A 15,678-nucleotide genomic window follows, 5' to 3' on the forward strand; every position below is an offset into this window, starting at 1 on the left:
TGTTTATTAAGCTGCGGAAGATTGAAAAAAAAATTAAATGATAAATTCAACTTTCTTTTCTTTTCAAAACACATAATTTTAAGTATATAAATGTAAATAGAACACCTCCTCCGATTCTGTTCAGTGAAGTTTTGAAAATGTTTCTGTAAATCCAAATCTGTACTATTTAAGTACAAATTGGTTAATTTGCTATTAATAACTCTAACATTGTGATAATAAATACTAATAGCTTTTGGGGAATTGAGCTATTTGGATGTAGACGGTTTATCACCTTGAGAGCAAGCTGAAGAGAGGTTTATAGGGTCAATTGGAGGAGAAGTACTCTTTCGTACGGAATAACTATGTACATTACTTTATCAAAAAGACTTTTACGCATAGGGACGAGTTTGGAGGATTCGTTAAAACTATTTAGTCCTTTAAAAGACTTTTCCGACTGCTCGTAGTGCCTATATTTTCGCGTTACAAGATCCCGACGATTTTATTAAAGTTATTGCTCGTCTGCTTATAACATTTAAATAGATGAACTTCATTTCTCACCGTCATGAATAGAATATGAGAATTTTCAGAAAAATTACAATTTTTTCGTTGTCTGCAACTTTTTTTCTTAACGCGCTGCCAAAATAGAAATTTTTAACGCTCATCGTTGCCGCCCCGTGTTTTTTTTCATGCGCCTAATTTCATGGACATGACTCGCTTTTAATATTACAATTGGAGAAGTTACACGACATAACAAAACAACAGTACCAAATATTAAAAGAAGATTAAATAAAAACAGTAAAAAAAAACCAAAAACTATAAATAATTGCAATTAGAATAATAATATAATAGTATTGAAAATAATTACACTTAAAATCGAACGCAATTAAAATATCAATTGTTAATCCAAGTACAAAACCAAACCGCTTGAAAAGACTATGTTGTGTACAGTTTTAAAAGCACTGGGACAAATAAAACTACGAACAACACAGCTTTGAATCATGGAATGTTGATATGCATGATGATGCTTTATAGGTAATGGTGTCATTTAGGTTAAATCGTATACCTCAGAATTTCAACCGAATTCGATACATAACATTCTTCTGATATCCTATGCCTCAGTCCGAAAATGGGGAAATCGGATTACAACCACGCCTACTTCTCAAATAGGAAAACTTTAATTCCCATCTGATCCTTACACATTCTAGTATTTCAATAAATCACTAATTAATATAGCGGATTAAAACTTACCCCTAATATGGCGAAGCAGAACTGTTCAATCCCCGGGTCTATAGTTGACTTTTTCCGACAACATCGATCGATGTGTGATATATTTAGTGATCATTAATATGGAGACTTGAGAGTTATCTCAACGAAAATGAGGAAGTTTTACTAATAACAGTGTATCTTTGTGCATAAATCGGGCGAAGCTTTGACCTAGCCCCATATACATAACTAATATTAGGATTTTCGAACCTCTAACTAATTTTACTCTTTACTGAGGTATTTTAATGAAATCTAGGGAGCATTTTATTGGTATTTGGCATGTTAGTAGTATGTGGTATTGGAAAAAATAGGTTCTCAATACCTGAGCAAGGTCCAAAAGCTTGTAAACAGGGCGTCCCTTTCTCTGCCCCAATATACTCCTTATAATGATTTCTGTCTTAAATGTGATATTTTAATAAAATTAAATGGACATGTTTCCTAAAATATTATGAGGTTTACCGCTAAATTATAATGGAATTTGTATTTTCCTTTGTCTAAACCTCAAATCCTTTCCTTTTTTTCGTTTTTCCATACCGTTTAGTGCGATGTCGGTGAGAGAAGACCAAATTTCGGTGTTGCATTCTAAAACTGGAAAAACCAGAACTGAAAAAATGGGAATCCTTGCTAGTCTTGCTTATAAAACTTATAACTTTGACACCCTAGAAAGTGATATTGTCAAAATGCTTGTTGAAAATTAGTTTGTTATCTATGTATGATGATGTCCAGGTTCTTTACGTGCGTCACTACCCTTACTGTCTTGTTATTTAGGCTATAGTTAGCTAGCTATCGAGAGAGTGACCGTGATTATGATACGGCTAAACATTTTTCGACATTCAAATAATGGTTCGGCCTTCTGCTGTCTTAGGTGCTCTCCAAGCGTGGTTGGTCAACTATAGGTAATGGGATCGTGTCTACTGGTCGAGAGAAATGTTAACAAAGTACGATAATGGGCAAGTTAAGACTATCCGGCAAAATTGCTTTGACACTTGGTTCAAACACATGCAAAAGTGTATAGATCTTGATGAATAATATTTTAAAAACAGTAATGCGATTTTTTATTATTAAAATTTGTTATTCTTTACTAATCCCGAAATATTATATATAAGATAACCTAGATACTACTTGTGTAACTATTTCTACTCTTTATAAAGGAATTAAATGAGTTGTACATCACTACCATGTTAGATGGCTGGGTGAAGCACTGAGTGATGCAAAGGCATCAATGCTGCGTTTTAAGAAAACTGTATTTCCTTTCGGAAAGCATAATGCATAATTATCATTCATGGATTAAATTATTATTCGTTAGTAAATTTTGATCCTAGTTTCTAAAAAGCTATTGTTGGTAAAATTTATTAAATTATTAAGAAGTATAATGCTCTTTTATTTAATACGCGACCCAAGAAAGATCGCGCATGTATTCGCCATACAATGAGTGAATTTGACAATTCGACGATGAAAAATAATGATGTTGTAAAGAGAGATACTATTCAAACTATAGCAATTTTCCACCTTTATTCTATTGTAAAAGTCAAGTTAATTCAATAGTTCTTTTGGATTTCACAGCTCTTTTCGTCATAATGCAATAGTATTTATTGAAACTTCTCTTTTCACTTGCGAACATATGACCGACGTCGTAGAGTCGTGAACAAGTTTAGACTTGGTCTTTATGGAGCCATAAAACAATTCTTCTAATTCTAAAATAACTAAACTATTCAAAAAAAGTTGTTAAAGCTTGCTTTAACATATACCTTAAATATATAACACACTTTTTTTTTACTTAGAACTTTAATTAGCTACATAAAATTAAACTAATATTTTACTCTTCCCATAAAGGTCTACTCTACGGCACTGGACCAGCAGAGGCGTTTTATCCTGTAAAGAAAACTATTTGAGGGTTCTGTAGCTTAAATATTATTTACCGAACGTCAACGGTCCCTATCACTACACCTGCGTTTTCGAATCGCAATATGATTTCAGTATTATTCCAAGAAAAGATACCATACCTCATAATGTCAGTGTATTTGAAGTAAAATGTCATATTTGGATTAAAACTCAGCAAAGTTTTTCGCGCGTCTCAAAATCAGTTTGTGTACAGTAAACAAACACTGTTGCTGATAGTTTTTTCCCCATTTCATTTTCAAGAAATAAAAAGATTGTATATAACAGGACTTTTTGAATATAGCGCCCCTGGTGGTGCCATCTATATATCGACTGGTGTGTTAGAGTCGGCTATTTTTATCTATTGCCCAGTTTGAATTTCATAACATTTCATTGATTGGAAGTAAAGTTATTGCGTTTTAAGTGTCAGTATGTTTGTGTTATTGGTGCGAAAATGAGCTTCGAACAAAGAGTCAACATTAAATTTTGTTTTAAAATTGGTAAACCTTTTACCGAAACATTTCAATTGGTGAAACCAGTTTATGGCGCTGATTGCCTATCCCTTAGCAGAGTGTACGAGTGGTTTCAACGTTTTCAAAATGGTCTTGAGGACATAAATGACGATCAACATGTGGGCCAATTAAAATCCGTGATTACCGGAAATTCCATCGAAACTGTGCGTGAATTCATCAAAAATCAGGCGAAATCATCATTGAAATTCATGGAAATGGAATTGAACATCTCCAAAAAATCGATTTATCGCATTTTGACTGAACAATTGGGCTTACGAAAGGTGAGTGCATGGTTTGTTCCGTAGAAATTGACTGAGGACCAAAAATTGCTCAGAATCCAACATTCGAAGGACGATTATTTGACCAAAAATCACATTTTAACCATTCAACACTTTCCGTACTCACCTGATATGGCACCGTGCGACTTCTTCCTTTTGGGAAAAATCATTTGCCCATGAAAGGAAAGCGTTATGCAGACGTAGAGGCCATTCAAAAGGCCACTTTACTCATTGAAATCATTATATTAAGATATTGTTTTCATTCCAAAGTATTCGGCAGTGCCTTTTTAGGCTTTTTCCTTGAGGCTTAATCTAGCCCTAATTTCAAAATCAGGAAAAGTATAAACTAACCACTGTGCACGTTTTGAATAACAAGAACCAGAAAGTGAACTCTGCTGTAAATAGATAGTACATATTGAATACGTGCATATGTATGTATGTATGCATTTATAAATGTTTTTTTCATTACGCACATAAGCACATCTCCTAGTACCGTCATAAACATCACGATGAAATAAAAATACGTGAGCAGAAATTCTGATAGCGTATAAACGAAAAAGCATTGATTACTTGGAAAATTTACTTGTGATCGAGGAGCACCTAATATCAATTTTTGAATGATACAGACATATGTATGTGTGTACTATATGTACTACTATTAGACAAAAGCATTTTTGCGGAGAATGTTTCTATGATCATGTAGAAATTTGAGCATCGAAGCGAGATATAATTTCATATTTAATAGCGATATGCGAGCGTGCTGTTACATCATAAGACCATATACACACACACTCATACATATTAACAGAACTGCAAAATAGCATTAAATTTTCAATAAAGGTTAGGAGAAAAATATAGCGTTATATGTACCACGTACTGTTTATACATAAAATCATAAGTACGTACTCATGAATGTGTACCAAATACACTTAACTAAAAAACGGAAAGAACTGTTATCGAAAGCGAACGAACAAAAGAAAGGTATGCACGAGTCACGTAACGGATATTTCCCAATTGGTATGCATTAATCGCACACACATGCATAGCACTTGCGCATACGCATACGCACACATACTCGCACTCACCTGCATATACAGTTGTTGGATTGATCGCGCAAAAACAAAGCAGCAATGAAAACATTAAAAATGGAAAGGCAATGCACACAATAAAAATGTCATTGGAAGTTTCATTCTAGAAGTATTGAAGAAGCATAATGTAACCGAAAATAAATACAATAATTGTGTATTGAGGTGTGGGTGTGGGTGTGTTGAAGATGTACTATGAGTATGTAAATAACCAAATAACCGGTGGTCGGTCACACTACGAGAAATATCAAAGAAGTCTTGACTGTTCCATCTACAACTTTGTATCACCCTCGAACATATTCCATACGTACCATATCTTAGTATTTGTAATAGTTGTACTTGTAACCGGCGACTATTTGGCCTGCACTTGGCTTGTTGCGCACGCGCATGCGCATAAATTAAGACTAAGAGCAAACGAAGGAAATCAATACAAACAGACATTTGAATAGTACTTAAATATGTACATATTCACAACAGTTTGTGAGTATGAAGCAAACTTAAGTTGACAGCGGACATTAAGAAGACAAAAGGCGCAGTGATAGCAAAGATAAAGTATAAAAAATTACAAATTGCATAGAGCACAGCCAACGTACCCACATAAAGGATATACATACATACATATGAAAATATACATTTATTTTCTTTGCAATGTTCGGAAAATATCAAATATTTTGATTATGCATATTCACACATACGTACATACATATGTACAGCAGTACAATGGCGTCGTGTACAACATACTTTCATTGTTTTTGAACTACACCTTCGTAATAATATCGCTGTTAGCGAAACTTGTCCAAGTTGGTAGCTGGGCAATCTGCTTGAATAAGTTTTTTTTAAATCGGCTTAAAACAGAACAAAATATCAAAAATATATAATATTTATGTTTAAAAACTTCTCATAATTTTAACTTATTAATGATTTAGGTTAAAATTTTATTTTTAATTTTGTAAAATTTTCAATCCTTTCCACTACTATTATTCATTTCATTATTTATGCTCATAATGGTCTAGAGTCCTATTAAGGTCTAACTTTAATAATTTAATTCGGAAGTTGGAAGAAAGTAATCCAATTCTGGTCTTGTGAGCTTTATTAAACATCTTAATACATATTGGCGGCATTGGCAATTGAGTGTTTCGGAATTTAAGTTATAATTATGTAATTTTAAGGATTTTAAAATTTGAAATGGTGATTCCAATGACTTTCCCTACTGTACTTACTGCGGACGCCTGACGAATGCACAAATTATTTATTATTTTAGCATAGTAATACACACTTAGAATTGAAACTGAAGCGTATTGTGTTCTCACCTTTTCACAATATATCATCTGGGATCGTGCTAAGGGATTGATCGATTCCTCCTTGCAGAAGTATTTGCTCCAGAGTTTCTGCATTCATGTTCACAAATTACTGTCAAAAGCGAAGAGAAGATCTTCTACCTTAGCGGATCATATACTCAGCCCAAACTAGAAATAAAGATCTACTAACGCATCATTATCCATTTATAAAAAATAACACGCACAAGAATAATAAAATCCTCGCAGAGCCAACATATTTCAAAACAGACGAAATATTATTGTACATATGTGCTTGGAATTACAACTTCTTAAGGATCACAATGCATCTAAGCGTTGAAGCGCACACTCGTATGTTTGCAATGGCGTATGTGTGAGTTTTTCCGGCCGAGAGCGAACGACATCTGCTGTGGGAGTAGTTGTATTGAAGCATGGTAACAGCCAATAGCGTCACCACTGAAGCGTTTGTTGTTATTTTATAACTATCAACAACAAGTGCTTTATGCTGCCAAAAGCGTTCGTAGATTTCTGTTTTTGGTTACTGTTTTTAGATGTTGCATTGCATTTTTCTTTGCTTTTTTTGCTATTCCAACAATGGGCTTCATACGATTTATAGGAATATCAAACGTTTGTTGTTTCAACTCTCCTGTAACTCATATTGAGCGATCAGTCGAGTTTCAGCACTAGCAACGTTCAGACACGAATTGTCGATTCGAATGCTCACTAATCGTTAAGGTGAATTGTTGGCGGTGATTAATTTTTGGTTCGGGTGTGTACTTGACTAGTTCTTATGGTATGTGTATATAAGTAGTTGACGACGTGGCGCTCACCTTCGCCACGGGTGGTGCGCGTTCGTGAAGCGGAAACTGTTTGCGGAAGCGGCTGAGAACGTTTGATTCAGTGTTTTGTTCGAGGGTAGACCACAATACAAATCATATTTTGGTGATATTTACGACACTATTCCATAATTCGTGAATTTTTTGGGTGTTCTTAATTTGTGTGTACGAAATGCCAATAAATGTGCTTGGCAAAGATTTACGACCTTTTACAAAATAAAAAAGGAAATAAATATTTTTTTCAAGATCCTTTAGAGCGTGTTAAAAATTAAAAACTGTACGTGATGCAATAACAACACTTTATAATTTTAAACAGCGTGCGAACTTAAAATAAAAACAGAAATAAGTCCTCCAATATATTTTTACCGGGACTTTGTGAAACTTTGTATTGACACATATAAAATATTTCGCTGCGTAGTCAGGGCGGAGAACACATGCTTTTTACTATATCGGAATCGGCTGAATTTGATCAAAATATCCTTCAATTCTTTGGTGCGCCTTATGAGCTTTTTATTATTTTTATTTTTTATCAGTTGCACCATTAAAGAAAAATCCAAAGAACAATTTAACAATAACTAATTGAAATTGCTGATAGATTGTGGAACTCAACTAATTTTGGGAATATTTTTAGGCTAAATACTTTTTAGAAAATAAATGACAAACCTTTGTGGAAAGCAATAACAATCATAACCGAAAAGATTTGGAGATATTCTTAATTTTATGATTCCTGTATTATACGTATGATACATAACTCCTATTAAAATTTGGGTCATAGCAGGATTAAAATGTGTTTATTCGCAAATAAGATTTCACTTCTTTCAAAGGACCTTTTTTAAATATTTTGTTTCCACCGGCATATTATTTGTTCGGATATACCCGATTGATGCCTTCTCTTGATCGTTCCTTGATCCACTGTGTTGCAATATATTAGTATACCGTAAGATGTGCTGTGTCTCGCTGCTTGACATGGTTACTACTGATTCGAATGTTCTATCTATCACTACACTTTTTATCTACTCCACTTACCTTGTTTCACTTTTGATGAATAAAATAATTTAGTGGAAGAGCAAAATGTTAATATAATATTGAAACTCTCGCTACATTGTAAGAAAGTAAAATCTTCCAAAAGATTAGATACAATCAAACTGAGCCATTGGTTTGTCCATAAGGCTCCATTCTATTGTTGACAAATCAACTTAATTTTTGACGTTAGAGGCTTTGACTTTTATACTAGTTTAATTGGAGAGTGTATAAAAACAAGCAGTACATAATAGTTATATCTAATTGTTATATATAATTGTATTTCTTATGTCTACTATATGTAAACATTTTAATTAAAAACACTCCCAATCAACTGAAAATATTGCAAACTGTATAACTGTTCGACTCGTTCACTATAACCCCCTTCCTATAAACGCCCACACATAATAAGAACGGCTTATTGTAGGCCGCATTCTGAAAAATGTCGTGGTCAAGAATGAAATATTTTGACAATTTCGGTATGTAATTGGAACTAGAACCATTAAATTAGTAAGGAAGAGTGAAAAATAATCAAAACAGCTTGTTGTAGGGCAATAAAGCGTTAGCCACTTCCGCACACAAAACAAATGGGTTTTTGCCCTTACAAATAAACTCAAAAAAAAAAAAAATTAAATTCTTCATGGTCAAGCGGAAATGATTGAAGTACACTTGTCAGTTTGAATGAGGTGAAATTTGCAATGCACGCATGTCAAACTTTACAAATTTATACATTTGTATATATTTGTGCGCACCTTTGAATATCACCGCATTACATTCAGGCTCACATTTCACATACAAACATTTCACCATTTCGCCGCTCAATGCTATGGTGGCATGCCTCAAACTGCATTGAAGTAATTATTCTCTTATATAAATTTCATTAGCATTTGAAGCATTTACATTCTTTAACAAGTCAACAAAGTCACTATCAAATCAGTAGCAACCAATGTTTTATAAAGGCGCAATAATAACAACAACATCATTTCTATATACGGCATAGACTCCAATTATACACTTGCCTTTATGTATTTCTATAAAAGTAGAAGGAGGAAAAAAAATAAAATGCTTTACAACAACACCAACAGGAGGATGTACCTTGTGGGACACGTTAGGCGCATTCGTTATTTTTATTCGTTCTTCGAAAAAATTGAAAAAGCGGTCAAAATACAAAATTGACACACAGTCACGTGAAAAAAATACGGACAAAAGACTACAATTAACGAAGTTAATGCGCATTTAGAAATGTGAGAGAATCGAAATCAATTAACTAAGCCAATAAGTTTTTTTTTAGTTTTACTCAGCTTCGGTTCGCGGTTTTGACAAATGATAACAATGAGGACACTTCGTGTTCTACCCAAAAAAAATGTGCAATATTAATTAAGGGAAAGACGTTAGTTTCCATGCAATTCTGTTAGTTTTAATTACTAATTGGTTCAATACTTTTTTGTAAATCCATGGTTGTTTAAAACTGATCAAAACCACTGCGCCATAGAATCAACTTCATAAGTTTTGACAGAGCAAACCGGAACTGTGTTCCATGAATTCTGAATAAGTTGCCAACGCACTGTAATATAATTTTTTTCATTTTTTTGTTGTCTTCCAGCGCCTTGTATCTTATGAGCGGTTCCAGAGCGTTGTATGAAAAAGATACCCGAACTGTTATGTTTTCGCCCGCGCGTTGAACATTTCATACTTGATGAAAACCTCCATCAGAGTTAAAAAAACAAATGTATTTTATTTCATTCATTTCTCTTTGAGCTGGAGTACATGTCTTTAGAAAACTTAGCTTTCCCTACGTGTACTTTTTCGACAACTTTTCTTGAGCTTCGGTTCTTGATATTTTTCATTGTAAGCACTTTGCGGATAGTTGATGGGTAAACTTTAATATTCAAATCAGCTTTAATTCGTTTTGAAGAAATAAATGTAAGACAGTGTTATTTTGGGCTTCCTGCCACATATTTAAATCTGGGAAATCCCTTTTACTGCTTCTTCAATCATTTTTTGGAAACTTGAAGTAAATTTGCTACTTCTCTGTATGAACGTCCTTGTTTGACTGAATAATCAATATGTTCTCAAGTTTTTGAGTGCGCAGTACTTACCCTTTCTCATATCAATTTAATAAACAGCAAGACCAGAAATTATCTCTGGAAATATACACATATTTTGGTTATTGTTTTAAAACGACATGGTGTCGTTACTAAATCACACAACCGTATTCTGACTTTGTTGAACTGACATTTTAAAATGCATCATAATTTCTTTTTACATCGGTGGGAGTCTACGAGAATATTTTAGATCAAGTTCGGCCTTAATAAAGCTTCGAAATAAAAAAGTGTCGGAAAAACTATTACTTGAATCGCATTCTACAAATTTTCGTATTCGTTTGTGTTGTTGTTGTTATTATTCTTGGCTCTTTCGTAATCCAGTCTTATGCGCTTAAGTAAAAAACTCCGTAAAGCAGTGTGATTCGATTCGCGCAGTTAAATACGCACAGTGGCTAAAGTGGGATCTTCCGTGCGCCCGGCCAACCAACACACAAGCACACACACTTAAATACCCGCTAGACGTGTGCGTACATAGCATGATAGCCCATTGCTGCTAACCAAGTTAGGCGACGCGTCGGGCAAGTGCTCGCGTGATTGAAATATTCAAACGAAAAATAAAAACAACGTTTTATAAAGACAAAAACCAAAGCAAAAAAGAGAAAACTCATTATGAAATCAATGCACATAGTTTTTTATTTTCAATCTTTTCCTTTTAATTCGATTCGCCTGTTGCGCTCCCCATAGTTTGCGTAGTGACTTCATATCGCCTCACTCTGTCTCTCCGCTGCTTATACTCTCGTTTAGAGCCGCATGTAAATAAGTCAGCGGTCAAGCGATTGCTCAAACTGAAACAGTGAATTTAAAACTGTTGAAGGAGCAGTGCATGTGCCTTGCTGAGGGCAGCTCCAGAAATTGTCACCAATAGTAATTTTCAGCGTTCGCCACTTGAGCATTGAGAATAACATTGACAACGAAGTTTAATTATTTAGCAGAAATATTCAATATTTAGTTAAGAAAACAGTCAACACATGATAAGGAACAGCAAGCCTTTTGATGCAATAAATTTTAATCATTAAAAGCGTGCTCAAAGGACTGGAAAAATTATAGATTGCAGCAGGTGCACTAAATACTGAACGCCCGTGAGTCGCAGACACATCGAGAATTGGAATGCGTATTCGCCAGGTCTTTATATAATCCGCCATTCAATACGCCAAATCGTCAACGATCCAAAGATGTCCAAAATCAGACTGAAAGCAATATTTGGCAGGCCGCCTAATTTGTGTTGGTTGCTGTTCGTTATCACTATCTCTGCCTCTCCGCTTTATTTGGCAATGGCCAAAAGTTTAATTGACAGCCAAGCAGTGCAGGTGAAGCGAAACGCTGAGGTGGTCAACGTCACCCTTAGCCCTAGCGTTACACACACCGAAAGTATAGTTTCGCCAAACAAAGATGTACGCCTAATGTGTTTACTTAAGGGCGCCATTAAGTGGTACAGAGATGATGAATTCGTCAGCGGTAATCGTTTACTGGTGTTGAGGGATGTACAGAAGAAAGATGCCGGTTTATATAGTTGTCAGACGGAACAAGTGGCGCTTGGCCCTAAATACGTTAGTGTAGCATTGAGTGTCAGTGAGCAGGAGTCATCAACGTCTACTAATCTAATGGAGGAAGATATAGCTGACTTTAGCAAAGTTGAAGACGATATGGAGGCGCGTTTACGATTAGATCGAAATCAATTCGATTCGGCGGAAGAAATTGCTGAAGGGGAATTACAGTCGAAAGACACGAAAAATGTCAATTCCACTGCTTTGAAAATTATACATCTTCCGAGTCCGGGTCCACCTCAGTTTCAACAAAGTGATAAACTTCTGGATAGTATACAACAACCAATTGGAAGTTTCGTGCAACTGAGCTGTCCCGCTTTAGGCAATCCATTGCCGGTCATTACTTGGTTTCATGATGGCACAAGAATGAATCTCACGCCATTGCGTTTTAGATTAAAGAAGTGGTCACTTTTTATTGATCACCTAACCACAGCCGACTCCGGCGTATATACCTGTAAAATCAATAATAAATTCGGTTCTATTGAGCATAATATACGGTTGCAGGTTTTGAGACCACAACTGCGATCAGCCAGTCCAATCATAAAAAATAATAAGCCAAGCAATCAAACGGTTGTGGTCACTGGTAGCGCACAGTTCGAGTGTCAAGTTGAGTCTCCAACCACTGTGCAGATTCGATGGATCAAACACCAGAAACGGCTTAACACGGAAGAGCTTATTGCAAACTTTACTAATAATCCGAAAGTAATTGAGTTGTCAAGTAATGTGGATAATCCTAACGTTTTAAATATATTTCAAGCAAAGATGAAGGATGAGGGGTTTTACACCTGCATAGCTACGAATGAAGCTGGGAACGCCATGGCCACAGCTTATTTAGAAGTCTTAGAGCAGAAAAGCACTACCGTGACACTTAAAACCAAACTAGCATTTTCAGATAAGCATGCTGCCCATTCTATGGAGGACCCAGGGAACGCAGTACCGAAAAAAGAAAATGAAAAACTTGTAACGACGATTGATTCTTTGGTGAACAATAGGGATGTCAATGATACAAATGATGATCCAGAGGCAGTTGAGGAAAGTCCGCCACGTTTCAAAAAAGCCGACAAACTACTGCCAGCTTTGCATAAGCCAGCGGGCTCGACAATACAACTGCTCTGTCCCGCAATTGGTAATCCATTGCCTAACATAACGTGGACACGCAAAGCAGGGGATGCAAATTTTACTGAAATTATGCGTCACATTGGTAAGGTTACATACAAAAAGTGGTCGATGCAAATGGATGAAGTCATTGCTGAAGACTCAGGAGTCTATAAATGCACTGTTTGCAACAATTTGGGCTGCATAGAGCATACGACGAAATTGACTATAATGGATCGTCTACGTTCTCGCCCAATCCACAGTGATAAGTTTCCACAAAATCAAACTGTTCTAACCAATAGTAGCACACAATTTGAATGCCGCATCGTTTCGGATCTGGAACCACATATATATTGGATAAAGTATAAACATAATAACGAAAGAATTGAAAATTTAGAACGTATTTTCAATGAAGCCAATACCAATACAAACGTTCATCAGCCGTCTTCAGAGGATTTCATCAAGCTCAAAGGTGATCCCGATCGACCGAACATTCTGCGGTTGACAAATGTTACACACGCGGACGAAGGCTGGTACACATGTGTGGCTGGCAATGCTCTGGGTAATGCCTTGAAAAGTGGGTATCTGCATGTTGTCGACAAATTACCCAGTCGTGAAGTGTACATGCTGTGGCGTGCGCATCCCGCCTGGACGACAGTAGCCGCCATAGTGATCGTGTTGCTTTTCCTTTTTGGCTCCGTCTTTATAATTTATGTTTTACGTAAATTGAAACATGAGAAGTTGCTAAAGCATCGTATCGAAACAGTTCATCAATGGACAAAAAAAGTTATTATATATAAACCATCTTCTTCAGAAGGCAGCTCCTGCGATCTACAAATGCCGGTAATTAAAATTGAAAAACAACGTACCACTTTTCAAGCATCGAATTTGGATCCCTCACAAGCATTCAATGAGTACGAATTTCCGCTCGACTCTAACTGGGAAATACCCCGTACACAACTAAATCTAGGCTCGACCCTGGGCGAGGGCGCCTTCGGACGTGTAGTAATGGCAGAAGCGTGCAACTTGCCACGCACCGCCAACAATTCGGCGAGCATAGTTGCCGTGAAAATGGTAAAAGATGAGCACACCGATGCCGATATGGCGAGCTTGGTGAGGGAAATGGAAGTTATGAAAATGATCGGCAAGCATATTAACATCATTAATTTGCTGGGGTGTTGTACACAAAATGGTCCGCTATGGGTCATCGTGGAATTCGCGCCTCATGGAAATTTAAAGGACTTTTTGAAAAAGAATAGGCCATTGTTTGTAGGCAGTCCGAACTTACCACGCAGCAGTGAAGGCTTAGAAGACATGCCACAACTTACAGAGAAAAATTTGGTATCGTTTGCATTTCAAATTGCACGTGGCATGGAATATCTCGCTTCGCGTAGGGTAAGTTATGGCATTTATTAGCTAAACTAAAAATAATTGTATAATTTATTTCATTAATATTCTCACAGTGCATTCACCGTGATTTGGCGGCTCGTAATGTGCTTGTGAGTGATGACTATGTCATGAAGATAGCCGATTTCGGTCTGGCTCGTGACATACAAGACACAGAATACTACAGAAAGAATACAAATGGCCGTTTACCCATCAAGTGGATGGCACCAGAGTCATTGCAAGACAAGTTTTACGATTCGCAGTCGGACGTGTGGTCTTTCGGTGTACTATTGTGGGAGATTATGACATTTGGTGATCAGCCTTATCCCAGTATAATGTCTGCAGAGGAGCTCTACAGCTATCTTATTACTGGTCAGCGCATGGAGAAACCAGCACGTTGTTCACTGAATATATATATGCTAATGAGACAATGCTGGCATTTTGACGCCAATGTACGGCCGACATTTGGCGAGATTGTAGAGAATTTAGACAAAATACTCCAGTTGGCATCGAATCATGCCACTAATGAGGAGTACTTGGATCTATCCATGCCCATCTTGGAGACGCCACCATCGTCGAGCGACGATGAATCGGAACCGGAGACTTTTCAAGAAACGTCCCTTTTACGCTATCAGTACACCTACAAGTGTAATTAATTACAATTAAGTAATTCAAGTATATGTATGATAGGATAGGAACCATATTTGTAGTTGTTTATTTGCATGCAGGCCTTTCACGTTACCGGTAATTATTTGTGTAATTTTTAAGCTTAGTTTTTAGATTTTCTACAAAAATACTGTTTTCGTTTGTACAACGAAATATTCAAAAACACAATTTACCAAAAAACTTGGATAATTTGCTATCTATTAACTTATTGAAGATATTCATATTTAAGTTGCGCCGTAAGCGGCTTTACGAAATGTATGTTATGAGCATATTGTTTTATTGTGAGGTTATACATAGTTATGTATTAAAGTGCCATTTGAGTACTGTTTTTAAACTTAAGCTCTTGTTATAATTAGTTTTATGAATGCCCAATACATCAAACTTACTTTAACAAACTATAATTTATCGACTGAGAATATAAAATAGTTAAACACGGAAATTGCTTTTTGTTAACTACTTCTTGATAGACACCTGAAGTCTCGTTAGAGTGGACGATGATACTCATTCTTCGATTAGTTTCAACGTGGTCGCGCGGCGGTTCTTGATGTGCCGACAGTGTACTTCACCGGCAAACATCTACTATTCTCAATTTAAGAAAAACTAACCATTTGTCGACAAAAAAGCGCTCTTCCAACACGACACCATTTTAGTTACCTTGAAAACCCTTATTTTTTACATGGTTTCAAAGAGTTGTAGAATCACTGTGTCAAGTGTATCGGACGTCAAAGGAAATTAT

General features: G+C 35.9%; 1 protein-coding gene across 12 annotated transcripts; it reads left to right on the forward strand.

Moving 5' to 3' along the window:
* The first annotated feature begins 6,975 nt into the window (after positions 1 to 6,975).
* Positions 6,976 to 15,372, forward strand: LOC108972102 (fibroblast growth factor receptor homolog 1). 12 transcript variants are annotated; one of them, XM_018938571.1, is made up of 3 exons: positions 6,976 to 7,205; positions 10,936 to 14,285; positions 14,354 to 15,372. In XM_018938571.1, the coding sequence occupies exons 2-3, from the start codon at positions 11,424 to 11,426 to the stop codon at positions 14,930 to 14,932; spliced, it is 3,441 nt and encodes a 1,146-aa protein (XP_018794116.1). In that variant the 5' UTR covers positions 6,976 to 7,205; positions 10,936 to 11,423; the 3' UTR covers positions 14,933 to 15,372. The 12 variants fall into 12 exon arrangements, with proteins under 12 accessions (XP_018794116.1, XP_018794121.1, XP_018794117.1 ...); XM_018938576.1 differs by having other exon boundaries at positions 11,181 to 14,285; XM_018938572.1 differs by having other exon boundaries at positions 6,976 to 7,083.
* The last annotated feature ends 306 nt before the right edge of the window (positions 15,373 to 15,678 follow it).

This window comes from Bactrocera latifrons, unplaced genomic scaffold (genome assembly GCF_001853355.1).
Source record: "Bactrocera latifrons isolate USDA-ARS-PBARC rearing strain unplaced genomic scaffold, ASM185335v1 scaffold_379, whole genome shotgun sequence".
Classification (NCBI taxonomy): Eukaryota; Metazoa; Arthropoda; class Insecta; order Diptera; family Tephritidae; genus Bactrocera; species Bactrocera latifrons.

Coding starts and splice junctions, on each gene's coding strand:
- LOC108972102 (XM_018938571.1), top strand. CDS start 11,424: ATGTCCAAAATCAGACTGAAAGCAATATTTGGCAGGCCGCCTAATTTG. Junction 14,286..14,353: donor AATATCTCGCTTCGCGTAGG/GTAAGTTATGGC, acceptor ATATTCTCACAG/TGCATTCACCGTGATTTGGC.